The sequence below is a fragment of the Pteropus alecto genome, unplaced genomic scaffold (assembly GCF_000325575.1).
Source record: "Pteropus alecto unplaced genomic scaffold, ASM32557v1 scaffold177, whole genome shotgun sequence".
NCBI classification, from domain to species: Eukaryota; Metazoa; Chordata; class Mammalia; order Chiroptera; family Pteropodidae; genus Pteropus; species Pteropus alecto.
In genome coordinates this window covers 3,813,940-3,841,627 of record NW_006442207.1, presented here as the reverse complement: position 1 = coordinate 3,841,627, position 27,688 = coordinate 3,813,940, and the positions used below count along the sequence as shown (strand labels likewise).

The 27,688-nt window shown below is 43.9% G+C and overlaps 1 protein-coding gene and 1 long non-coding RNA gene across 5 annotated transcripts in view; one reads left to right on the top strand and one right to left on the bottom strand.

The window, feature by feature from the left end:
* ABLIM1 (actin binding LIM protein 1) overlaps positions 1-27,688 on the bottom strand; it is a 256,869-nt gene that overhangs the window by 139,828 nt on the left and 89,353 nt on the right. The window contains exons 1-2 of one of the 4 annotated variants that reach the window (XM_015596347.2): positions 14,293-14,654; positions 12,981-13,069 (exon numbers count right to left, since the gene is read on the bottom strand). The exons of 2 other annotated variants lie outside the window; for them this stretch is intronic. In XM_015596347.2, the coding sequence (XP_015451833.1) occupies positions 12,981-12,984 (4 nt within the window). In that variant the 5' untranslated portion in view covers positions 12,985-13,069; positions 14,293-14,654. Of the gene's footprint in view, positions 1-12,980; positions 13,070-14,292; positions 14,655-27,688 lie in introns of those variants that run through there. One more of the 4 variants, XM_015596344.2, reaches the window with a different exon arrangement.
* On the top strand, positions 14,990-19,725 carry LOC112470125. Its single transcript, XR_003042840.1, has 2 exons — positions 14,990-16,173; positions 17,183-19,725. It is a non-coding gene; the product is annotated as an uncharacterized LOC112470125 (long non-coding RNA).

The window sequence follows — 27,688 nt, the reverse complement described above, 5'->3', positions numbered from 1 at the left end:
TCACTAGTCCCCATGTAACGGCAAACACATCACAGAGACGTGTTTTCCCGGTTCGTACTGCTTCTCGCCACCTCCTACTACCTTTCTTTATGCTAAAGTACCACTGGTTCGGGGCCTAGGAAACAAGACACTCGAGAGTGTGAATAAATGCACAGAATGCTTAATTTGCAGTTTACCTAAAAGTCCATTTCCTGCTGTGGCAAGTGGTAGTTACTTGAAGCCACACACTGTTACCCTGTCATTAGTTGTCTAAAAATGCTCCCTTTCTTTAATTGGCTTCCACGACCCAATTTTCTTATACCATGTTAGTTTGGTAATCAGAATTATTACTTGGCACAAAGCACAGGGCTGCCTTGGTGCAAACAGTCCCAGCAGGCAGGCAGTGGCTTCCCCTGCCGCTAGTGGTTTTCCACTTGTACGATGTCCCGGTGTTCGGTTTGCCTTTTCTGAGGCAATGCAATAGGTTTTGCTACCCGTCTAAACATAAAAGACACTGTCAGCAGTTGGTCAGCTGGGCTCCCGCTTATAGCAACAGCCCAGGCTCAGATCCAGTTAATCTGATTCTCTCAAGGCGAAGGGGTCCTGGGATTATGATAATTCGGCCAGGAAATTTCCTCCTTGTAAATCACCTGACACATGTGCCCTGATGTGTTACAACTTGTCTCCTCTATGTGAAGGCTAATCTTAGAAAGGGCTTTAAAATCAGCCTGGTGCCTTCCCCTTCTCTTCCTGAGAGAGTGACTCGCTCGCCACACCTTTTGACTGAGATGACTCACTGAGACAACATCCTTCTTTGACCTCCCCTCGCCTTCCTCTGACAGGGCTTAGTAATTGGACCTTGACGTATGGTCATATGTATAAAGTCCCGCCTCCCCTCCCCAACTGTAATTAGAAAGGCTCTTAGATTAGGAGTTAAGATACCGGACTCCCGGCCCTGCCTCTCCTGCCTTGTGTCTCCACCTCCCGGGGACTGTAAAGAGGCTGAGAAGACATGTCCTACTGCACAGGTGGAAGTGGAGACAACGTGAGGTCCTCTCCTCGTGGATCCTCTCCAGCACCAGCCTGGCACACAGATGCTCATGTCAGCTGAGCGTCGGCAAAGACTGTCACTAACCTGTATGAACAGGAATTTCTGAAGTGTAACAAAAATCCTTTCTGAAATTTGATGGAGCTTGGTAAGGTCACCCAGGGATCTCAAATTGTCCCTGCACCAGCAATTCTATTTAGAAATGGATCGAGTCAAACAATTGGGCAGTGGCTTCCATCTGTACCCTGCTGGCAGAACACCCCATCTTTATGGACTGCTAGACAGTCATCTCTGTCCTGATTCCAGGAGTGGGAGAGACTGTGGTCCCAGTGGGGCTGTTCATGGGATTGCAAGCTGAGAGAGAGGCCCGCAGTGTCTCAGCATGTGGGCCACGGGTCCGGAGACAGGGTTTAGCGTAGGCACGGGGCCACCATCGCCTTAGACTCCTGATTCCTCACTCACACAAGAAATCCTCCCCATTAAGGTAGATGTTTGTTTTTCACCAAGACTTCTCCACCCTGACAAATGTCTTCATTATCATTTCATCTCTGCTGCTCCCTTGGGAAAGAGCCCATAAAAAGATTTAGAAAAAATGGAATGATATCATCAGACCCAGTTCATGTCTCATGTGAGAGTTTTCAAACACGACTTGCCTAGAGATATGTCAACACCAGTGTGAGCACCAGATACTTGCCAGACAATCAGAAACAACAGAATATGCCTAAATGTGACTGATCCCTCACCAGCGAGGGTGTTAAGAGGGGTTTACAGGATAGTCGGAAAGAATGTAAGGAGTCTGTGTCTTCAAACAGTGTGGGCTTTTGACTCATTTGTTCAATTCCTTTGCCACACAGCAACTGGTGTGATCTTTTAAGGACATAATTCAAGCAGATCATGTCACGAATTAAGCCCTCCAAGGAGCTTTCAGTGCACTATCCAAGACGTCCTACCATGGCCACAGAGTCTCTCCAACTTTTTCTCATGCCGCCTCCACATGGCTCCCAAGCTCCAGTTCCCACTGCTTCAGAATTTCCACACATACCCCTTTCCTTTCCCAGAAGGTTGTCTCTCAGCCATTTGCAAGGCTGGCTCCTCCTCCATCCGGCCTCACCTGAAAGCAGCATATGGACCACTCCTCCTGGAGCACCCCCAAACCACCTCAGCAAAGGCAGTCTCCCTGCTTCCCTGCTACCTCCGCCTCTGTTTACCTTCTTCACACTTACCACCATCCAAACATTCTACCCTGTCCACCACGAGGTACCTGCCATCGTATTCCCAGGGTCTAGCACAGTTCCTGGCACAAGGTCTGTGCTCTACGAGCATGTTTAATATGTTAATTCATGCAACACTTGTCTGTCTCTCTTGCATAGCAACAGCCTTCAGGTGAAACCGAAAGTTGGTTGAATGCTTTGGGTTCACCAACGGTATCTATCAATTAGGTAATTTTGATGATGTCAATAAACTCAACTGATGCCAGGGAAGAGCTTACTGATGCACCTGTCTCAAATCGACTCTGGCTAAGCTTCTCTTTGAATGGGAACCACACAATGAAGTATACTTTCCAGTTGAACCGACCTACGGGGAGGAGTTGAGGTGGCATCAGAGCCTTGGAAAAGCTACTTGCAGTGTCCCTAGAGCATGGTAGGGACTGCAGCAGAGTGAGTGGACAGCTTCCTCCAGCAAGAATCCTGCGCGTACCCGACTTCCGCCCTCAAACACTTTAAAACGACTGTTTTCACAAGGTCCACACATTCCCGCGCTAAATTATTATTAGACATCTCATTTCATTCCACAGTGTAAAGATGAACTAATCATCAGCTTACTTGCCCAGTGGATGTGGGGATCAAGAACTCAGAAGGTAGAACTCCTGAGTGAGGTTCTATCACAGGACAGTAGGAATTGCTGGCCACAGGAAGCCACCCATGTGGTCCTAAAGTAGTGTGGCATGACAAAGCTTGACAAAGTCTTGCTATGCTTGAGGTAAACTGTGAAGAGATTGCCCAGCAGAAATGGGTAGACCTTCTCTGGTTCAACTCACCTGTCCCTGCCCTATTTACTTGCCTGGGTCCTGAAACTAATGTGATTACTAAACTCCATATCGATGAATATAATGCCCCTGATTTTATTCGGCCAAGAGGAATAACAGTAGTAGTAGCCAGGGCAAACAATTACTGAGCTCCCGCCATGTGCCAGGCAGTTTAAAATGCTCCACATGTATTAATTGATTCAGTTCTCACGACAGCCCTATAAAGTTAATACTATTAACCTCTTTATTTCCTGATGAGGAAACTGAGGTCCAGGGAGGTTAAGTGACTTGCCCAAGGTCACACAATGAGTAGACAGTGGAGTCGGGATGCAAACCCAGGCAGGATGGCTGCAGAGCGCCCACTGATAAACACGACTTGTTTTTCACGCAAACCTATAAAATCCTAAGGGCTCGGGGGATAATTTTACAAAGCCACCAAAGCAAATGGAATAAAAATCTTACCACAAGAGACAAATGAGAAAGAGATGGATATATATGGGGAAGGGCTTTACAAGCTCAGGCTCTGAACTCGGCTCTACAGAAAATCCTAGCTGAAGGCAGCTCGACACCGCCTCTCCATCCAGTCGCAAACTTAATTCTTCTCACCACCTGTGTCTCAGTCTTACTTTCTCTGTAAGGGATCTTGGGCCATTCCCTTTAGCTCTCGGCTGTGCACCCATCCTGCTATTTAAATAAACTCTACAGATTAACTGACCTTCAATTAACAGTTATTGAGCACCTTCTGCATGGCAGCAGCCACGTTTGAGCCTTTTACACCTATTATCTCATTTAAATTAATTCTGACAATAAAGATATGAAGAAGGTAGTATGGTTTTTCTTCCATGTTTTTATTTTTATCAAAGTTTAAGATACTCAATAGGCTTCTATGAATAAAAAGCAAATATGTTTATAATGCATGATGGCAACTGCCTAACCCACTCCTCCCCGCTCCCCCATAGGCAGATATGTTCTACTTTTGGTGTTTTTTTTCAATCTTCATCGCTGCATTTCTTAACGCCGTGCTTACACCAATTTGCCTATTACCTATTGACACCCCGCTCTTACTAATATGGCTACACTGTAATTTTCAGCTAACTGTGGTCAGTGTTCACACTTTGAAAATGTAATTATTGTTCTACTAGATTCTGCATCCTGTGAACAGATTCCTTTTCTTGGAAAACATTTTTTTCCCCCTAGATATAATCATTTCCTTTTCTCTTACTTGCCTAGTTTCTGAGGAATAATCCACCTTCTTCTAAAATTGTAGCTCTACCAATAATTCTTTCCAATGCTCAAACTTATCAGATAACTTATCAAACCTCCCCGCCTAGAGAGAAAAGTGGGTGTTCTCAGCACCATTTTCACTGAAGAAAAAACAAAACAAAACTGAATCTCACACAGGGTAAGAGCTTGGCTCTATGTTCTCTGGAAGGTGGCAGAGACATGATTCATCTGACACCAATCCCAGCATTCACTCACGGGCAGCACACCATCTGCGGGTAAAGAAGTTATGGGCTGCACAGCTTCAGAGAGCGCTGCTCCCCTACGCAAAGATGAGAATGATGCCCTGGAGGCAGGCAACTCTAGGGGACCTCTCAACTCATCTCCAAACACTGCCCCTAGTCATCTTGCACTGGTCCCCCAAGGCAAACAGAATTGTATCGGCTACTCTCCATCCTTGCGAGCTGCTGCTCTCTGTTTGGCCTTGCTGCTTGACTCATGCTTAGTAGCTGGCTTCTTTGCTTAATTATGCAAAACCACCAAAGTAGTGCTGCCCACTGCGGTCCTGCGGTTTGCATGGTTGGCAGGGCCTTTCCCTAAGGGTCTCTCCATCATAGCAGCTCCTTCCCAAAGTGAGAAGCCACACTCGGGCTCTTGTTTCAAAAGTCCAAGCTCTTTCTGAATCCTGTCGCACGTTGCAGGGGTGCTTCTGACTCAAGAGAGAGGTGATGGCAGACATGCCCTGAACCCAAAGAACGGCTATGCCCTTCCTGTTGCGTTGGAGGCTTGCTACGACAACTCACCTCTGACATTCCCGAGGGAGGAGTGACCCCTCTCCAAAGCCCCTACTTGATCATATTTCTGGAAATGCTGTCAAAAACGAATGCTGCAAGCACATGATGCCCAACAGATGGAGGTTAAGAGCTGATGAGAGCTGAGACAGTGCATGACAGACTGTCCAGGCTGGAAATTTGTTCTTCTCCCTTCGGCTGCAGTGCAAAAGCAAAGGGAGCATGGCGTCCGGAAGTAACGATGCCGAATTACAGGGAAGAGTCCTTCTAAATGCAAAAGGAGCTCCAGAAGCATCACACTTAGAACTCAGGAGGCCTGAATGCATTTCCCTTGGGACTTTCTGCGGCACTTCAAGCAGCATTTTATTATGAATTTAGCGGCTGAGTCAGTTCTTAATGGTATCCGGCACCCAAAAAAGATGACACCAGATTCCGTCCAACTTCCGTTTAGGATAAAGTGATCAATAAAAGATTCTGAAATTATTTTGTCAAAACTTTCCAGCTGCAAGTGAAGAAACCCAACTTAACAAAATGTGCCCATGAAGCACTATTATAAGAACATCCAGGAGGCAAACATGATCGCCCAGCAAAACACCTCATTCTGCTCTCACCTAATAAACGTTAGTGTAGATGTTAAACCAATACTTTTCAAACTTCAAGTCTTGACCCACTAAAACATGAAATCGGATTAGTCGTGACCAATGTATTTTAAAAATAGAAGAGAAAATAGCAGAGAATAAAGGTAAACATTGTTTCCTGTGACTTCTTTTAGCCATTTATATGTATATGTGCACCAGTCATGAGTCTGGATGTGTGAAATCGTATTTTCTTTTTTTTACTGTGGGTAGGTTTGCTGAGCACTCTATTAAGCCACAGACCACAATCTGGAGGCCCTTTGGCTAAGTAAGTCCTGCCCGCAGACATGCTTTGTTGGCCTTCATGAAGATTTTTTTGAAGAGAAAGTTGAATCATTTGCCAACATTTAAACAGCTGGAGATTTACATAACAATCCCTATTTCTAGTAGCTCTTGAAAATCGGAAGGTGTTCCATGGGACCTAGGATGGAGTGACGCAGTGGCTTCTCCCTTTGGAGAGGGCCATGGTGTTCAGTTTGTACCAGTCTCCGCTCATTGAGGCCACCTGCCTGGATCCTGGAGGCATCTGCACATACAACCACCAGTTCTAATCATCTTTAGCTCATCCTGACCCTCAGAACTCGCTGTTCACCTTTCCTGTGACCACTGCTGCACTGCGAACTCACTGTTCACCTTTCCTGTGACCACTGCTGCACTGCATGACCGACAGTAGCTCCCACCACACCCAACTGGCTGCATTTCCTCAGACAGAGGTTGCTCTTCACTGCTTCTGTTTTGCCTGTTTGACCACTTTTCTCTCCTTTCCTCCGTATCCACTTGCTGCACTCCTATTCATCCCTCAAAGCCTGGCCTGCCATGACTGGCAGCAGAATTAATCACTCCCTGCACTGTGGTCCCACATTACTTTAGTGGCTCTCTATTGAATACATTTTACATTGTACCATAAATACTTATTTGTGTGTCTATGCTCCTTGCTAGAATGTGAGTGCTTTCAGGTCAAGAATTGTATTTTGTTTCTATATCTATATTGTTTCTCTCTTACTAGGTTCTGAATAAATATTTAAATAAGGACAACCATCTCCCCCGCCCATACACATCATTCATTCACTTATTAGTTCATTTGACATTCGCCAAGCACTTGCTATGGAGCAGACACTGTGTTAAGGATACAAGTTGAATCAAACACCATCCCTCACCGCATAAGAACCTCTCAAGGCCAATCTTAATGCTCCCTTTTCTATAAAGCCATTTTTTCCCCTTTGGAACACTAACCCTTCCTTCCTTTGAACCCTCACAGGGGTTCCATTGCCTTGTGTCACCTCTATTTGCATTCTCAATCAGCGCCCCTCCCGACACTGATTCGTTAACCGTTTGAAGGCAGAAACTTTTCAGTGTATCGGGTCATCTCTGAGCTGTCTTGCAGAGAGGAGACTCCAGTAGATGTGACGTGGTCAAGGAGCCCACTGCTGTGGCTCGCTGTTCAGGCGGGACCTTTACATGAGGCACAACTAGCCGCGATTTCCAGTTGAGCAGAAACAGCGTAACTGGACTCCAGCCCAGCAGATATCGCTCCCACGTCGGCCCTAGCGCTGTGTTCCTCAGTGGCTGTCCAAACAGGGGTCCCTCATGTGGCACACAGACGGCAGTCCAGTAGGCGCTCATCTAGCTCATGTGACACTCATGGGACTCTCCAAGGACCTGGAAACTCACAGTCCCTGCCATATTTCTGAGCAGTACTCAGGCTTCTCTCCCACTTCCCATCAGACCCTCCAGTGTGGAATAACCTTGCTATCTTTTTCTACCATTCTGTTTTCTTTTCTTAAACTTCTCACTCTACACAGCTTCAAATAATAAACAACGATAGAACAACAACAGAAAGAACATGAACAGTTAGAACAGAGACTGGACATAGTCGTACTGGATAAAACACTCTAGGTTTTAATATTATATTTTAACAACTCAGACTAAAGAGGGAGTTGTGATCTTTGTAAGCCACGATACCTAATGAAACTGTCTTTTATCAAAGGATTCCAAAGAGCTCTGTGAATCTCAGTAAAAATGCTCACCTAACCCTTCGAGAATTAGAAATGATGCCTAGAGAATGGCACCCCTGTGTCTTGACTCCGAATTAGTGCTTCTTTCCACAAGGTAAGCTGAGCTCCAACTCACCCCTAGGAAAGGAGCCTTGTAACTCCATCCCACACCCATCCTGCCCACTCTCCGTACACCCAGTGTCATATAGTAACGGCAAAGTCTTGGCCACTGGGATCTCACAGGTCTGTTTTATTATGAACTATAGTTTCATTCTATATTTCAGGAGAGTCAGAGGGAGATTGGTGTTCTTTATCTTCTCTTTGTCATCTGTGCATTGTAAGCAAGATAGCAAAAGAGAATGGAGAGGCTACTTATATAATAGTTATTACTTATCTGCCTGGAGGGCTGATCATTTAAAACACAGAAACCATGGATTACCTTGACAGTGACAAAGTGTGGTCCCTGGACCAGAAGTATGGACATCACCTGGGATTGCTAGAAAAGCAAAACCTCAGGCTCCTCTCCAGATCGACTAAATCAGAAACTCTGGGAGCAAGGCTCAGAAATGCATATTTCATCGAGTCCCCCAAGTAGTTCTGACACCTGCTAATGTTTGAGAATCACTGTCCCAGATATTAATTTCTCCATTAGCATTGAGAAAGCTAGCATCTTCACAGTTAAGTCAAGTATTCAAACAAGTCAGCCTGTCTGATTGCAGTGGTACACAGAAACTTACCCCTGGTGTCCCCCAGGGCACGTTGGACCATAATAGCATTAATCATGTCAGTGTGAACACAAATACAATGTTACAGAGAAAAGAGGTCATGCATACAAATATCCGCCCTCCTCGCTGTTAACGAAATTTGCCCTTGAATACACAGCTCCTGCCAGTTTGGGATAAACATGCCTCTCGGTATGAGTCACCGTCAGACCAGCACACAATGAAGTGGGAAGCTGGGCTGGTTTCTAGTGTGGTGAGCCCAGATCAGGCTCAACCACAATGGGAAGAAATCCTGCACCACTCACTGATCACTGAACCTTCTGAAAAGTCCTCTGGCTCTCTAATGCTGGCTCAGGGAAGCATTCTGATTCTGGCCAACGATATCAGGACCCTCTTTCTGGCCCCTAGGGTCTGTGGAAATGGTGACACAGAGGGTCCCCCTCCTCAAATTAATCAGATACCAAGATCTTCTTGGTGAGGTGAGCTTCCCTTAGGATTTTTTTTCCTGCAAGAATTTGGAAAAGTCAATTTGTTATTCTTTAAAAGACCATTTCTATGATGCGGTACAGGTTGTTTCATCCTTCCTGGTCACCTGACCATGTAACTGGAGAGATAAAAGGCCGGGCCACCTCCCAAAGACTGGGAGTAGCTGACAATAGGGCCGACTCAACTTCTAGCTTCGATACCCACCGTCTCCATGTTCTTCAGTTCATTCTTCATCAAAAATTGCTCTCAAGAGCTCTGGCTAAACTTAGGTCAATGCTTTCCTTCTCTTAGATTAATTTACATTTAGCCTTACCTCTAATTGTCGAAATGAAGTCTTTTTTTTTTTCCTTCTAGATACACATTTTTTTAGATATCAGTGAGTAAGTGGCAGAGGGCAAGGAAACTGTTCTAATTTTTTTTTTAAATATGAAGTTCTTTCCCTTAGCCGTGGGACCCTCATCACCCAGACAGCCCTTTTGCTGTGAAGATGAGCTGGGCAGAGTCCTAATTTGATGTGAGTAGCACGCTCACTTACAAAATAATAACAGCAATCTACGCTTGGGTGTTTTTTTCTCGAGTAAAATATGATGACAAAAACAGGGGCTCCTTTCTCTCCAGAGGGGCGTGCAAAGCTCGCACTGAGTTGTGTGCATAAGGCACTGATCAAGACAATTTATTCTGAAACTTTTCAATTTATTCTGCATCACGGTGTCTCCTTTAATCGATAACTTCCCTTTAGTCCTTACTTAGGAAATGTCTTTCTCATTGGTGTCCCCTTGAAAAGCTCGGGACTTTTCGAGTCAAGGAAAAAAATGAAGAACCTAGAATATTCTAAGGAGCAGGTAGGGGTGGGGCGTTAAGCATCAATCTGAAAAGTAGGGCTGGAAAACTGAATCCAGGAGTGGCTATGATACACTGACGAGGGGGCGACTCGAGCGTATGAGGAATTATTACACCGCACAGAAAGGCCTACTGTTCTCAGACTTCCTGAGGATAAACGAAAATGGGTTTCGGTTACACTTGGCCGTGCGCACGAGTGGGTAGTGTCTGTGTGACTGTGTGTTTTGGGATGGGGGGTAAATACCATTAGAGGCAGCCACCTTCTATACCCCTAAAAGCTGCTTTACAAGACTGTATATGAGGCCAACAAATACTTGAGGAGAGAGAGAGCTCTTTATTCAGTTCCACAGGTGAATGAGTTGTTTAATTTCTCTGGTGTTTACTTGGGTGTATGGAGTAATTCTAGAATGTAAAGAAGAGATGGGCTTTTGACAAGCATTATAAAGAAACAGAACTTGAGTTAGATCCTTGACAAATACAGAAAAGGAGAGGGAAAATACCTTCCCTGATTATTCAAATAGAAAAAAATGGGGCAGAAGGGAGAGTGGATGTACAATTAGTAGAGGTTTTGGAGGCAGAGAAGCCTGGGTAGAAAATCAGCTCTTCTACTTTCTAGCTAAGGAATCTCTGGAGAGTTTCTCAACTCTCGTGAGTCTTTTCTTCTTCATCTCTTAAAGGAGAGGAACACAACTGACCGTGATGGGTTCGAAGATTAGACATAAGGTACGTAAAGCTCTCAACACAAAGCCTGCTACTTAGTACGTGTTCAATAACCAGCAGATGTAACACCATTAAAAATAAACAAGACTGGCTTAGATAGGTGTGGGGAGGAAGTAATTTAAGAGCTTGGAGAGAATCCTCAATGATTAGCAGGAAGCCTTGAACTTTATCTTGTCACTCATTTAGGTTTTTGAGCTGGAAATATGATGACATCAGTGTCCTAAAGGATTACTCTGGTGCCAATCTGTAAGACACATTTGAGACACAGTACACCATTATTCTCAGAAGCCACCAAGAAACAAGATTACCGTGTGTGTGTGTGTGTGCGTGCGCGCACGTGTGCGTATGCGTGCGCGTGTGTGTCCCATGCACCTCAATGTCAGGTGGAACAGGAACATCTCCCCTTTAAGGGCAAACTGGAGTAAGTTTCACTGGATCCTATTCTACCCGAAAAACAAGTTGGGCTATCCAAGAATGGCAGAAAGCTTCCAGGAAACGAAACAAACAAACAATGATGTCCCAAGTATAAAACTCTATTTACCTTGATGCATCTCCCTTGCTGCAGAATTCTTACTCTCTCACGTGGCTTCCGAACCATAAGCATTCTTATTAAATTAGATGAGTGTTTACAAAACTAAATCTTGAGTATTGTTTATTCTTCTATTCTCTAACAAAGAGAAATAATAAATCTCTTCGTGCATATTGTTAAAACTTGCACTCGTGCACACTTAAACTAGACAACTATAGCTTTTAAATGAGTCTAGTGGGCCTCTGGAGTTTAGGTTGATGAGCGTATTCAGGAAGACAGATATTGACTGATGAACCCACAAAAATCTCTCCTGCTTCTTTGTTATAGGATACAGCAAGGATAAGATGCCCTTGAACACATCAGAGAAATAATTATTTCATCAAAATTCCTGGATCAATAAGTGTCTGCAACTGGAAATGAGTGAGAGCCTGGTTAGGACACCAAAAGATAACAAAGGTCAAAGTATGTCAGCAAATGCCAAGGGTCAAAGTATGTCACAAATGCCATTCCACACTAGCAGAGGTGTGATCCGCCAGCAAGTTTTTTCTCCAGTCAGTATCAACCCCAAAGCAGACAGAAACATGGCAACTTTATTCAGGAGAGAAGATGATGGCACAAAGCAGTGTGAGTGAAACCAGCTCTAAGTGGTGAGCACAACAGGGAATCTATGTCCCTCCTTCAGAAGACATCTCATATTCTCAGGATGGAAGCTGCCATGATCTGAGCCTGCTCAAGGCTGATTTGTGTCAGCTCCAGGGGAAGGAGCAAGGCCTCTCTGGGAGCAAGAAGAAATGAAGAGGACTGGAAACGTCTCAGAATCGAGAAGACACGGTTCCAGTCCCAGCTCTGAGAACAAGTGAACCTGTTTCAGCTATTCGAGAATCTGCGGTGAGGTAGATGCTAAGGTATGTGCTGTGTCACCTGATTAGGTAATTGTGCTGGAAATTAAAGATGGAAACGGTGTTGCTTCTGAGAGGTTCATTGTCTAGTGATGGAGCCAGTGGATGTCAGCACTTGTGGTAAGTGCAGTGACTGATCCACGTGCATCTTCGATGGAACACAGAGGACGAGCACTTGGTTCAATTACTCGCTGTGTGTCCTTGAGTGATTTACTTACCCTTTCTAAACCCCAGTTTTCTTACCTCTAGGATGAATGCCTATACTACATGCTCCCCTGTGCCCTTCTCACTTTAAAAGCTATGATGAAATTCCTTTCTTTCCATGGCAGCTCTTGTGTCCCTGCCAAAAAACCCTGCCTTCCTCTGCTGTCGGCTCAGGTCAGTGCAATCAGAGAGCTGGGAGGCAGCAGCATGGGCTGACACAGACTTCAAAATAAAAAAGGAACAGCCTTTAGCCAGTGGCTAAGGACTAAGATAACACTAGTATGTGACCTTTCAGTGGCCTATCCAAAGTGTTCCAGTTAGAAAGTGGCTACTGACTTGTAAAGCAAGAGTGAACCCAGGCAATCTGAGATTTAAGAAGTCTGCGTGACTTAGAAATACAGTTGCTTTTTGGGGACTACTGATCTATAGTACACATGCCACATAGAGCAAGTCTGGGGCTTCCATGGCCCCACGGGAATGGAATTGAGAAATGGCGTTTGCAATCCCTCTCCCAATACTCATAAATTACTCATCTCGGGAAAACAAACTCAAACCCATTAGCAATAGAGATCAGGGCCAGGTTTTTCTAGTTAGGTAGGAGGTAAAAACGAAGAGCCCTGATTTTTATTAAATGTCAACATCTGTACTTGTTACTCTGAGAGTTCCTAGAAGCCCCCCAAAAGAGAGGAAACATTATTAGAAGCACCTTTATTTACACCAAATAATGTCACTCAATTACCACTTACTCAGTGAAAGACCAAAGCGAAGGCAAGTGATCATTAAAGGGACACAGGGACAGGATGGATAGAGCAGAACCATGCTCTCTCTCTTTGTCCTAAGGTGCAGCCTTAGCACTGTTAGCTGTCATGATCCTGTTTTCACTCACCCATTAGTGTAATCAAACGAACTGCATTTCCGGCAACAAAGATCAATTTGAGTTCAGCATGTTCACCTCAAAGTTATTCCCTGCAGGCGCTTTAAGAGAAAGTAGATGTAGATAAGCCATTGAAATGGTTCGAGACAGCCCCCCAAGAGAAGACGTCTGTGTTTATGGAGAAAGTTATGTCTCACAGTAAGAAAATGTGGCAGAATAAACCCAAGGGTGGTCGCTCACATTATAAAATCATGTGGTGAAGGTCCCTAAGACATATTATTAAGAGGAAAAAAATCGAGTCTCAGAAAAATGATCATAGAATGATTCCATTTTTAAACCCCTATCAATCTATCTATCTATCTATCTATCTATCTATCTATCTATCTATCTATCTATCTACCTATCTACCTACCTTCCTATCTATCATCTAATTCCTGTCTAGAAAGATGCACACATTAACAGTCCTACCTCTAGAGAGAAGGGGGAATGGAGGTAGACAGGGAAGGGGTGAGGGGCTTTCACTCTCTATGCTCCTGTAACATTTAATCTCCTAAACATAAGATGTATTTACATGTCGCTTGGATAATTAAAATCCAGCATTGCTGTGTCCTCTTGCCTCTCCTGGATAAACTAATCATGTAAACTATCATTCAATTCTGAAAGATTTCACTGACATTTCAGGACCACGCCCAGCGCACAAACACTTGCACCTGTGCACAGCACCCCACCCTCTCCCTTTTACGTGCTCCTTCAGAGGTGATTTGGCGCCGTCCACACCGCATCCTTTAACGAGATGTTTGGAGGAGTGACTGGGGATATAGCTGAAATGCTGGGTTATTAAAGCAGCACACCCGAAACCTTTAAAACAGCCGCTCCTCCTTTCAGCCAGTCTTAGCTAGGCTTGGGCATGTCCCCAAACAACACAAACCTGGTGGTAGGACCCTTTCATGACACATCTTAATTAACTGATTGATCGGGGTCGGGGTAAGTGAAGAAGAGACTGAAGGCTGGGATGGGGGCAGGTAGGCGAGTCTCAAACACAACCCCAAACTCAAAATGTAATAACAATCGAAAGAGACACACACACCCAGGAGCTCAGCTGTGCAAACACTCCAGGAATATGATGTGCTTTGGACGCAGAGGCTAAATGAAAGGTTCTTGATAAAGACGGGGTCCACGGAAACCCAGGCTTCACAAGACACAGATTCTCGCACCAAGAATATGTCTGCCCAGTTGCCATTGATCATCCCCCATTAGGTGGCCGAGCCCCGCAGCACCATTCCAAATTCTGCAACCATGCACGGTGATCGATATTTATAATTACCTTTCTCCTTCACCATGGCAACCGGGTCCTCTGGCGAGCGGCACGGAAGGAAAGAGGAATAAAGCCTAGGAGCGGGAGCGCGCCTGGGGAGGCAGATCCGCCCGGGCAGAGGCGGCGAGGGAAAAGCCCCGGCATCCACTCGCCAGGTCCCAGGCTTCTTTCTAAAATCCCGCCCCCAGCGCGCAGGGCCGAGCTCAGGTGCCCGCCCCGGCGATCGCCAGCGAGCTGCGCCGCGCCCTGCTCGGGGACTCTGCCCTTGGGCCGAAACCACTCGCTACAGCTGCTGCTGTAACAAATGCAAAATTCCACTGCCCTAATCTCTGGACACTGACACCACCTTGCATTCCTCGCGCGAGCCCCGGCAGAAACGCGCAACGACACGCTCCCGGGGCCCCCGCCCCTCCCGGGGTCTGAGAAATGATTGCCAGAAGAGGAGGGGGGGTGGGTCAGAAACAGTGAGGGGCTGTTTAATCAGTAAAACGAGTCAATTATTAGCTTATTAAGTTTCCTATTACTGCTGCTTTCATTCTTTCTACAGCTTGTTTCAGACAGACTGAATAAATAAAATTAGCCTTAGTAGAGACAGAATGCTCATGGCTACTTCGGGTTCATTTGATTCAACTTTTAAGGTCCTGGAGACTCAACTAGAATGCAAATGATTAATAATAATAATAATAATAATAATAATGCCATTCTATTTGCCCTGCTGCTCCCTGCTCTGGTTTACCTGAATGGGGGTGAGGGGGTGGGAATGAGACAGTGAGAGCCTGGGAAAGGGGAATCTTTTCGGGGTTCAATTACTTATCTAGGATCAAGTTCTGGATCAAAGTAAAATTCTGACTTATCCAGGTAGGCAGAATTCTGACTCCTATCTTCTCTCTGCTTCATTAGAGTTTTCTAGACAAACCCCTTGGGTGTGTATATGTGAGGGAGGAACCCTAGCTACAAAGCGAGGGGCGAATGGTCACGCCAGCACCCCGCACCGGCCTGAGCCTGACCCGACAGCAGTGGCTGCTGGCAAGGCTTTTGATTTCTGACCCGCGGGGTCACAGGTCACTCTCCTGGGAGCAGAGCACTTCCGGGGTCACAAAGACAGTCCCTGTCTCCCACACCCAGATCATTTGTTCTGTCCCCACCGCATGGCATATACATCCACCATGTGGGGGAGATGTGACGAGCAAGAGACAAAAAGACAGACGTATTGCCGCTCCGGAGCGCAGCAGATGGCCAACACTGCCTTTCTCAACCAGAATGCACAGCCAGTATTAGACTGTATTTACTGCAAATATTGTGCCGTGTTGGGTCTAAGGGAGCCAGGGTAATAGAAAGGAATGAAGTCAATCCACCTGCCTCATCTTTGACTAGAGGTTGTTTATAGCCGAAATTGCGTTTGTGGGACTGAGCCAGGCCTTTATTGCTGGTTTTCTGATGGGTAACAGTAGCAGTTCTCAAGCAGCTGTGACATTCCGACATCTGTGACTCAGGGCTTTGCTATTAATAGCCTGGGTGTCTCAGCCTGTGAGCAAGGGCTAAGTCCCCGCCAACCCCTGAGTCGTCTTTTCTATGACACACACTTCACCCACACAACTAACTCCCTGCCTCCACTGCAGCCCGGGAGGGTGGCGTTCTTCCCAAGTCAGAGGCCAGCTGGGGGATAAACACTGAGGAACCTTTAAGCAGCTTCTCTACCCTCCATTCACAACTATGAGCCAAGCACGAGAGCAACACGACCTCCAATCCAGAGGGATGGGCAGGGTTGACTATGGAGATGAGCCCTTTACGTTCCCAAATTTCCATGGCCTCCGAGACCTTAAGGAGATGCTGACGAGCAGAAATCAACCTCGGAGAGCTGGAGTTGGTTTGGTGCTGTGAGCCTAGCAGGTGAATTTATTTTATTATATTTTTGCTGCATAAATTGATGAGCATCTCACTTAGGCACACCTCTCCAAGGCATTTCTGTTACTCAGCTCAAAGCTAAGGGCGCAGTGCTTCCTCCCTCCTGCCCCTCCCCCTCTGTCCCTCATGGAATGTGACAGTAAAACTCCATTGGTTTTCTAGTCCCAAACCGATCACACATAAGTGTTCCAGATACTATGAATGCAATTAGTTCAATTTCTCTTTTACACAGGATGACAATTTTTCGTTCTGAAATTTATTAACTAAACTGGTTCCCTATTACAGTTCTGAACCTACCTGTATACCTTTGTGGATAAATTCCCAGAAACCCTGGTTTCAAAAGCTCTCTGGCAGCGCTGGAGACTAAGCTAGCAGAGGAACAGCTGGTGCCTATTCATTTTCAGAGAGGCCTTTTCTAAAGGAAAATACTACATAGTGGTTCAGAGAGACTGTCCCCCCTCCTGTGTTTTCCGTGGAAAGAATTTTCCTGTACCACAGTCAAAGTGAATGAGTCACCGGCATTTAGTTGCTAAATAACAGTCATCTGGTTAAAGTCCCCCCAACAATCAGACCTGCTACTTTAGGATAAAAGCGGCCACTCTGCACTTTTAAGATAACTGAAGAGGGCATTACTAAAGTTATTTTCGGAATGTGGGAGAGCGAAACTAAATTGTTTTCCTCTCCTTGCCTGGGGCCCAATAGTTCAGAGATTTCAGAAGCAAAGCATAGATATTTTCTACTTTAGATATTTCTACTGTAGATATTTGCTACAAGAAGTACAGCAAAATAAATCAAGAAAACAATGAAAAATTTACAGTTCATAAGACGGCAGGACATTTTATTCTTATTTCTAGGGATGATTTCCAAAGAACTTAATCTCGATCTCATTCCACTCAGATGAGGCAAGACTTCATAACACAGACACCAACTCACGATTTTATTTGTAGTGTCATTTCCCAAACTGACTCGCGGCCTTCTTTTCATTTACCCACAGAATGAAGCCCACAGTTGTCTGCAAGTGACCAAAGGACAGAAACCATTTTGTTGGAGAGAAAAGCTTGGTTAGCATACAGCCACTCTTGGCAAAACTTCAAGAGCACATCATTTCAATAGAAGCCGTGCCAATGAGGAGGGAAATGTTACAACCTGAACACAAGCAACCTAACAGAATCCACTTCCTCATGGCTCTCTGTCTTCAACAGAGCCAAAAACTGCCTACTGCTTGTGCACCTGTAGGACAGGAGGTTCTGGACCCAAGGTTTACAGGTAACCCACCTCCCTCCGTGCCATTGGCAAAAGAGCACTCCGTATCCTTTCTAGCAGAATTCAGCTGAAAGAAAACTCAAGAATGAGTTCCTTATTTGCTTTCTATTTAATGTTTACATCTGTCAACCTCACTGTGACATTTATGGAGCATCTACTGCATGCCAAGTACTGGGATGGCAGTACGAGAACAAGAGAGAAAACGCTGCTCTGGAGTTAACATCTCGTGGAGGAGATGCATATGCACGAATATTCTCAAGGAAATTAGGGAGGTGCTAGGACAGAAGAAGGGTGTGCAGGGTTCAGGGCAGGGCTGAGTCCAACGGGGAGCCAGGACGGACTTCCAGGAGGAGAGAGAAGGCAGGTGAGGGCTGCCAAGTTAAGACGTGGGAAAAGATCATTCCACGTGGAGGTTGTGGGGTAAGAAGGTACCACGTAGTTTATTGTTCATGGGATACAGGGAGATGCTCAAGCTAAGGGCAAGATGGTTGGTCACGGAGGGCTCTGAAGGCCATGCTAAGGAGGGTGGACTTTAGAAGTGACGTGTTTAGAGTCTCAAACTTGAGCTACCGATTTCATTCCAAGTTAAGAGCAAAAGACTTTGGCTGCATTTCCAAGTCCACCACGATCTGTTTCCAACCATACTGCCTCCTTCCTCCAAACCGGGTTGTGCTATGTGTACATGCCCAGTTTTTAGCAGACTGCTGGACACGTAATAGATGCCCAAGGAGTGTTTAAGCTTATTACTTTATCTAAATATTTCCCTGATCAATAGAATAACATGACAGCCATGCACATCTCATACGGAGCAATTTAGGTAGCACAGACCAATTGATTTATTTTTCTGTAGCAGTGGCTTCATGTCCACAACTAGGCTGTGAGCCCCAGGAAGCAAGGAGGGTTTCATGCTTTTCTAGACTCCCAAGAGTATAGTCTGCAGACTCCACGGACAGAAATACTGAGGGTGCTTTAAAGGCAGACACCTGGTCCCCACCCAAGGTCTGATGCCTCAGATTCCCTGGCAATGAAGCCTGAGCTGCATCCAGCTCCTCACGTGACTAAGGACCACTGGCCTAGCACACTGGCCGGCATAACAGGAGATGGATGAACATGAGATTTACAAACAGAGCTATACACCATTCTACCACTTCTAAAAAATACAACACCCATTCTTTCAGCTGGCCAAAATAACAATCATCCTGACATTCACTGCAATCTTAATGAAAATTTATTGGAAGTGATGGTTTTAAAGTTTTCTACAGTTGGAGACGAATTCCTAAATGTCTGAGCCCTCTTGATCCTACTAAGTCTCTTGTCTTCAACTGAGAATTCTTAGGATTTTTTCCATATGAATCTCAAAGAATCAACATTCAGCCAAGTTCTTTTCTAAGAGTTCTTAGAGCAGAATTATTTACATTTGTATCCAAAACTTCCCCATGGTCCTTCTCAGAAGACACTTCTGAGTTTGGACCTAAGCAACAGATTGCAGCTTGAGAAAATGACAAAAATTACTAAAGTGTATTTAACGTTCCCAATAAATAATCCACTAAGGATGAAAATATAGAGTGAGTATAAAACAAGCCACTTTTCTTCAAGTGTGCTGGAATCTATTACCAGATTTCAAAGGATCTTTTGATAGTAAAGAGAGTTTCACAGATTTTAGCTTAATTTCAGGTATGTGAGAAGTTCACAAGGAATACAGAAATAGCTCCAAATTATTTGGGAAAAGGCCATTTTTTTCTACAGTTTACTATTAGCTTTATCCCTTTCCTTAATATTGTCTAAGAAGAAACACAGCGATTAGAATAGAAAATGGTCACTTTCTATCACCTAGAACTGCAGTGCCTTCCCTAGCAACACACCCATCTTCCTGGCACTTAAATACCACCAGTGCTCCAAACTGTCCAGCTAAGGATGAGCCCAAAAGGCCAAGATTATGATGCTACTCACCTACCTTAAGGAGTCCAAGAACTAATGAAGGATAAGGTATCGAGAAAGAAGATACTGCAATGATGGATTCGCATGTCTATTTTTGCAAGAGATTGTGAACATTTGGAGAGAAGGGACCACTTGTGAATATATGCGAATATCTGTATTCACATGGTGACAGGCACAAAGTAGGAATGCAACAGTTGATGAGTACTAAGGAATAAATGTCACTAGCTGACCATCGAGAGTCAAAACACTAGACAGGCATTCATTTTTGTAGTCAAATAGACTGTTTTAAAAATCTAACTAAAACAAATTAAAAGTAAATTCAGTCTCATATAAAAATCGATTTAATCATTGCTTTAAAGTATATTCCAGGATGCAAACCAATGACGTGCTGTGGAGAGAAAGCAAGCTGGAATAGAACTCCATCGAGGGGTGATTTTTACGAAGTCCCCTTAATAACTAACTCTCGCCACCACTTTTGTCACCATTGTCGTCTCTTTATATTTATCACCTCATGTAGCCCTCACAACAACTAGATGAGGTAATAATATTATACTTTACACACGAGGAAAGCGTTAGGCTTGTTAAAATAGAAAAGCCACAGGACGTCCTTTTGCCTCGTTGGGCCTTCTCTTCTACAAAGGTTATGAAAGATCCTCTCCTTCTCTTTCTCCACCCTTCACCCCTGCCCCCCGCCACCACCACCCCCCACACACTTTTTTGAGTTAAGATGCACTCAGCGTACACTGACTTCTTTGGCATTTCCAAAAGACCTGGCATAATGGAAACGTTGTGTTTTGCCTTGTCTGTGTAAAACAATCGTCTCTCCTGATACCTTATCCTTTGTTAGTTCTTGGACTTCTTATGGTAGCACCTGCCAGGTTAACAACATCATAACCTTGGCCTGTTGGACTCATCCTTGGCTGGGCAGGAGAAGATGGTGTACCCAAGCCCACATATCAAGTCTTTAAGATGCAAGCCAAATCATCCATTGTGAGTAATCATTCTCAGGGAGTACTCCTCCCGTGGTTTACATAGAGACAGATGAAATTTGGGGGTTGCGGGGGGTAGTGGGGAGAGAGGGAGGGAAGTCACAGCATTTCTGCAAGGTTTCCAAATCCTACATTTGCTCTCCTCACTTAGCCTTACAGTTCTGGTTATGGCCTGGCACACTCCCAGAAAATAACCTCCCTCTCATTCTCCTAGGACATTTTGGCCCTCATCTGAGGGACAGGCCAAAATAAGCATGCAAAGCACATAGCCGTTACTGCATTTGCTTCTACAGGAAGGTGTCTTTGTCACCCAACACATGTCTCAGTGACTTACCCCAGTTCTTAGTACAAAGAGAAAAGGGATCATGCAACTGATAACTCTGGTTTGTGAAAAACTATAACTTGTATGAAAAAAAATTGGCATTAAATTTAGTGCACATGTAAGATGAAAACCAAAGTCTTCAGGCAGACTTGTCCAAGGTTGCACAGTTACTTAAAAAATGGGTCCAAAGCCTGGTGTCTTACCTCCTACCTCGTGGTTATTTCATTATGCCACACCGACCTCACAGACGGCCTGGTCAAAACACTGAATGTTTGAATTCCAGCTCCACCACACCCCGAGGGACCTTAGGCAGATTATTTTCTCTCTCTGGGTTTCGGCAGGCTCATCTGTGAACGGTAATGACACGCTCCACTTGTGAGGCTGTGGTGAGGATGGGGCTGGCTTCGTATCTGTGAACGGTAATGACACGCTCCACTTGTGAGGTGAGGATGGGGCTGGCTTCACGGGTGTGTGACCTGCACAGCTGCAAAGGGCCCTGTGCTCAGAAGGGCCCTCCGTTTGGTTTGATGCTTTGCCGTTGCCATATTGAAATGTGTAATAATTTTATCTTTGAACTTGTGTTTTGTAAGTGAAGTCCGATGGGACAATGGGGTCTGAGCAGACAAGATAGTGCGGTGTGTGTGTTTGCTATTCTTGCTACCCCATTTGCATGTAGTGTTTGCACATGAGCAAAGAATTCCAGTGGAATGATGGCTGGGAACTCAGGGAGACTCAAAATGAATACAAGGTAAGTATTTTACATCTATGATTGGGGAAACAGGGGTGAGGAGAGGTCAGTTTCCATTCAAGCCAGAATGTTTGCTTCAAATGCGCAAAGAATGCAGAGGTGTTTTAGGAAACACAAACAACCAAGAAAGCCTATCCCGTCTTTTCCTACCCATGGTTTACGTCCTCTATGACCCAGCCACTTAAATTGCAAATAATGACGCAGAAGGAAAGGAAAAGATAGAGCAAGCCACTTCTTCCTTTCCTTACTCATCAGTAAGCCAAAGGCAGAATGTTGGTAGAATGTGTAGAAACAAAAGACAGTTGAGTTAGCCTTCCCACTCTTCTTGAAAGAATGAAGTACATAGGTATCTACGATCTATAAAATATAAACGGTGTGATTTCAGTGATTCTACATGTGTTAAATACTCTTATATTTTCATTTAATATGGGCCCTGCACAGTATAAACGTGCGAGGTAAAGTTTGTGTTAATAATTTTGAATTTTACTTTTTTTAGAACAACATTAAATAGCAACTAAAAACGAAATGACAAAGTGAGAAAAAGTTTGTGGAATAAAGAAAAAGCTTTACTTTTTAGTACCTTTAATGGCAATTTATTCCTGCACTTTGAACAAGGTGCCCTCCCATTCTCCTTTTGCATCAGGTCCTGTAAATTATGTACCAGGTGCTGGGTGAGCATGAGAGAGTCTCTAAACGAAATGAAAGTACCTGGCACAGTGGCTGACATCGAGAAGAAGCGCGAGGAAGGGTAATAATGACCGTTACTATTTAGTTTCTCACTGCTTCATCAATTGACAACAACATAAGATAGAAGGTGATCAATCCTACGGAGAAACATCAAAGCTGGAGAATAGAGAGTTTTGAGGGGATGAGTGTGGTTTTAAGTGAGTGGCCGAGGCAGGCCTCTTTGAGAAAGTGCCATTTGAGTAAATCTGAAAGAGATGGGAGAATAAGCCATATGGATCTGAGGAAACAGGATCCGAGACGGAGTGAACAACGAGGGCAAAGATCCTGAGGGGAGAGCTCACCTGGTGTGTTCAGGAAGAAGCCAGTGAGGCTGGAAGCAGGTGAGAGCAGGAGTGAAGTCAGGGAGGCGAAAGAGTTAGGGCCCTGTGGGTCATGGCAGGAACTCTGGCTTTTACCGTGAGGGAGGTGAGAAGTCGCAGAGAAAGTCACCTGATCTGTTATTTCCACAGGATCCTTTGGGCTTCTGTGCGGTGAACTTGAATGAAGGGGAGCGGGCACAGATGGAGGGATGTTAGTGCACGAAATTAAAAAGAGGTCAAGGGTGAGATGATGATACAACAAAATGAGATGATGATTACGGAAATAAGAAATAAAAACCGAGGACCAAGAGAGTATCGGTAGCAGTAAACGAAAGGTGATTAGATACTGATAAAATATCTAATCCCGAGCATAGAACACTGTTTGAGATAACCTCAATGAATGCGAAAGAGCCGAAAACAATGAAAGAAAACCAACAGATGTGCAAAAAACGGAAGACTTCAAAAAAACTTACGTCCTCGAAGTAGAGTAGCTAAGGAACAGAAGAGGTCATCAAAGATCTAATACGTGAGAATTTCCTTTTAACGAAGATAGGTTTGAACTTGCAGATTTAAAGAGATAGATATAATATCTTGGCAAAATTTGATACAGAACGCTAACTCCAAGTCCTAGTCAAGGCTTCTGGATTTCAAAGGATATCATCCTCTGAATACTGAGACAGAAGAAACCTAGCACCCACAAAAAGAGAAAAACTCAGGCTAACCTCAGACTTCTCAAAAGCAGTGTTGATGCACAGAAGACAATGGAGCAAGACCTGGAAGTCTCGTGGGAATGAAAGTGTGTATAAGAACCTTACATTCAGCCAAAATATTGTTCAGACATAAAGGCAATGGCGAACCACCACAAACACAAAGGCACTCCAGAGATACAACACCGCAAACCCTTCTTAGGAAAACATCTTGACAACGACATGTAGCCAATGAAGAGATGAGTTACAATAAGCCCAGGAATACAAATATTGTAGTAAAGGACTAGCAGTAAGCAGTGAATTCTATTAAATATGAAACAGATACCCTAATTACTGCAATATGGTTCTAGAAGAAAATGGCAATATTTGGAACAAAAAAAGCAAAGAACAATAAGAAAACAATAAGATACCAACAAAAACCAGGAGGTGAGTAAGAGAGAAGTCCTAGAGTGACACTCTCCCTGTTTTCACAGCGGGAAGAAAGTTATTTGCACCAGATTGTCCAGGATTTTTGCTCTAAGCATCTCACAGAGTCTCAAATTATATCACCCAACTGCTTCATCTTTGCTTAGCGATTATGCTGTTTGCATACTTCAACTCCTGTTTCTTGAACTTGGAAAGGCAAAGGGTATCACAAGGCAAATATATCTTTGTACTGATTATATCCAGATTCTTGGTGCAAGCACCAGAATTGTTGCTTATTTATTTAGATCTAGGATTTCCATAGCATCTTTGTTTCAGAAAGGTTGCTAAATGAAAAAAGAAAAAAAAAAAGATGATATACTGGTACTAAGGATAGTTAGTTACAGATGGTTTTATTTTTCTTTGTAGTTATTTAGCATACACATTCATGAAAATGTCATGGCATTCCCCATGACAAAATTTTCATTTATCAACATAGGGTCTTGCCCAGGTATAATGGCATGCCTTGGGGGTGCTTTGACCCCTCCATTCTTCTGTCCCCATTCTACCCCTCTTTTGAGTAGGCATCGGGCCATATGACTTCTCACCTTGGCCATGGCTGACTAAATTGTTAGTAGACACTGAGGGAGAGGATGAGAACCCATATAGCAGAGGGTTGAACACTTAAAATTTATATCCTGTCTTGAAAAAGATGGGCTGGGCCAATGAGAATTTTATTCCTGGGAATCTGAACCAAAAGACATACAGAAATGTCCAGTCAGTGGCAGGTATTTGTAGTAAAAGATCAAGAAAGACTAGGCTGGGGGCGGGCTTCGCAGAGACATGTGGATGCTAAAATGCCGAGGGGTAGTGTGTCAGGGGAAGCCAGCTGGGAGGGAGGAGAATGGACCACTCCCCAAAAGTGAACCGATGGGCCTGCAGCGGCCTGGAATTCTATGCTTCCTGAGGCCTGGATGTTCAGCATTTCTTGCGTTTCTATGAGACCTCTCTGTTCTTACACATATATGCTCCTCCCTCATTTGATTGCTCGTCTCCTTGGCATTCACCTCTACAAGTCAAGCCTGGTAACTAGAAATATCACGATGGCAGATGGGGAGGCAGTCGAGAAATACCCAAGCTTCCTCGTCCCTTGGCTAAAATATCCCTGAGGCATATTCTACACTATCTCCCAGAGCTCCCAATCACTTGAGTTTTGGCTGCCCACACTGGCAACTAGTTTGATAGTTCACCTTTTATTAGCTTCACTTCACTATCAGTGTTTCTTGGGATCACCTTCCAAATAAACGACATGCCCTCAAATCTTTGAGTCGGGCAGGGTCTGTTTTGGGGCAGAGTTCAACATAGAATCTCAATTGTCCATATTTTTATGGTTAAAAAAAAAAGAAAAATTTGTCTCGATCCACTGACCACTTTCGACTAGTCCTCTACTTTGGATTACAAAGGTAGATTCAAAAGAGAATACTCTGAAGAGACCAAATATGCTCATCAGACAGAATATATTATTTTTTTTTCTCAAGAGAGTCAATAATTAATTGGATCATTTTATTGTACAAACACAATGGAATTTGTATGCACACACACTGTGCTAAAGTGCTTCTGCCTTTAAAATATTTAAATGAGCCTACTTGGATTAATTCTGGTCACGGGGGTCAGAACTAACTGCCACAGAGACGAATATGCCCCCAAAAGCCTGCGGTTATGTTTTAGGGGGAAGGCTCCGTAGAAATTTATCAGGCTCCGTAGAAATATGTCATTTTATAATAATATTCTATTGTATTTACATATATACATAGGCTCTCTTTTTAAAAAATTGTAAATAGCTACACATTGCTACAATTCAACCAAAGATTGTGCTAGTACTATATGCCATATGCCAAGTTGGCTATATTTTTGTAAGAGGTATAGAGGGTGGTTTTTTTTCCTTCCTCCCTTGTCACCATTCCCCAGCAAGATGGAAAATACTCTGCATATGTATTGGATTTGTTGGGGTTTGGGAAAATTAGAGGGAAGACAGGAAGGGAAATATTTAGAACTTAAAATTCTTCTTGGTTTTGCATCTGAATTACACAATATGTTTTTCCCTTCCTGAAAAAAAAATATACTAAGAGTGCTGAACATTTACCAATTACTTCAGTGGCTATTAAAGTTGCCCACAGGAAAAAAAAACAACAACAACTAAACCACTAAAACAGCATTAAGCCATAGCATCACACAACTGAAGGCAAAGTGGGCGAAAATCAAGGACAAATGAAGAGACATAAATTACTGCTGACTCATTAATTATAGCTAGCAAATATTTACTGAGCATCCACAATACATTAAACTTCACCTCAGGGCAGACAGTGGTACACATCAAAAATGCCTAGCTTAAGCCTTCAGTCAGTATACATTCTAATAGGGCAAATAGCACAAGTACCCAAAGGACTCTAAAAAGAGGTAGAAAGGGACTAGGATCAGAAATCCCGAGAAAATGCTATAAAAAGTTCTAAAGGCATGTATGCTTGCCGCTCAGCAAAAGAGGTAGAGAAAAGCTTCAAATAGAATGTGGTTCTCCTCAAATATAGAAAGAGTTCAGAAAGTTGGTTGGGTTCAACATCTTTTCGCCAGTTGCTACAGACAGAAAATGAACTAGCTCACCCCGGGTATTCAGATGAAGAAGCCGATCAAGAAATGTGTTGGATGTAGTTGCTTGTATCCTTTTTTAAATGCTTAAAATAGACCAATTGAACCATGATCTATGCTAGATCAAGTTCATTTGAAGTATTACTAAACATAGCAACATCACATAGGATTTCCAACAATGATAACGGTGGAGAGATTGAAACCTCAATGATTTGGCAGTTATTTATCAAGTAGCCAGTACCCCTGCAGGAGTGCTGGCTACCAAATGTCTGTGCTCTTCAAGGACAAGCCTGGCCTGAGAAAAAGATAACAGATGAACATATCCAGCTACATACTGGAATCACATGACAGCACTTCAGGGAAAAGAGTGATATGAAATAGACCTGGGGATTTGTCCTACAAGGAAAGCAAATGTTAAATACCCCAGAATATTCTAGTGATGTCAAAAATGACCTTAAAAAATGATCCGAGCCATGATGGATAGCAAAGGAGAAAGCCGGGTGCTGGCAGTGACCCCAACTATTTGACCTTTCTTCCCCAGCCCATCTTTATCCCATGGAGACCCATTATATGTCATGAAAATTCTCCCTCTCCACTGGGCCACATGCAGACCTTTGCGAGAGAGATTTTTCCGGGCACTGTGAGTCCGAACACCTCTGAAGTTCTCTGATTCATTTCAGTTGCTGTCTATGGCTACTGAACATGGGTGAGAAAAGATATCTAAACAGCAACCAAACACAACTGAGAGCCTATAGTGAGGCACCGGCACCACAGACCATCTAGAGTTGTGACATATTTAAATTTGAAGGCCCCATGAATTCTGATTCTCAGAAGGGTTTCTCTAATGCATTCTGGGTGCAGAGCCCTCTGAAGTTTGAGAAAAATCATTGCTCTCTTGGCTACCTCTACGTCTTAATGAACAGCACGCAGACTGCGCTACCTTCCTGCTGGAAGCCTTCATCTTGCATCCTAGGGTCATTCCAGACTCATGGCTGATTCACCAAGTTCACAGGAGTCTAGAATCATAAGCACTGGCTCATACCGCAGCATCATGAGGATCAAATGATGCTAAATCAGAGGTTTCTGTGAAGGTAAGCCACTCTTAGTAAGAATCAAAATTTTTAAAAGCCAGGATATAAGAATGATGCCAAACAATAAACTTAGACTGCTTGACTCTCTGACTTTAAGTAAGATTAGTTTTTAAGTACATATTATTAAAACTAATGGGCTATTTCAGCACAGTTGGTTACTTAAGGAAGTAAATTAGATGGGAAAATTTCCTGTGAAAATAGTTACTTGTCCACATTCCTGGGCCTAAAGAATAAATAAATAAAAACAAAGAAACAAAACAGAACAAGGCTGGACTAGCCAGAGTCAGGAAGTGGAACTAAGTAAAAAAAAAAAAAATGTTTTACTTCTATTTTTTCTTTCTCATATTATTG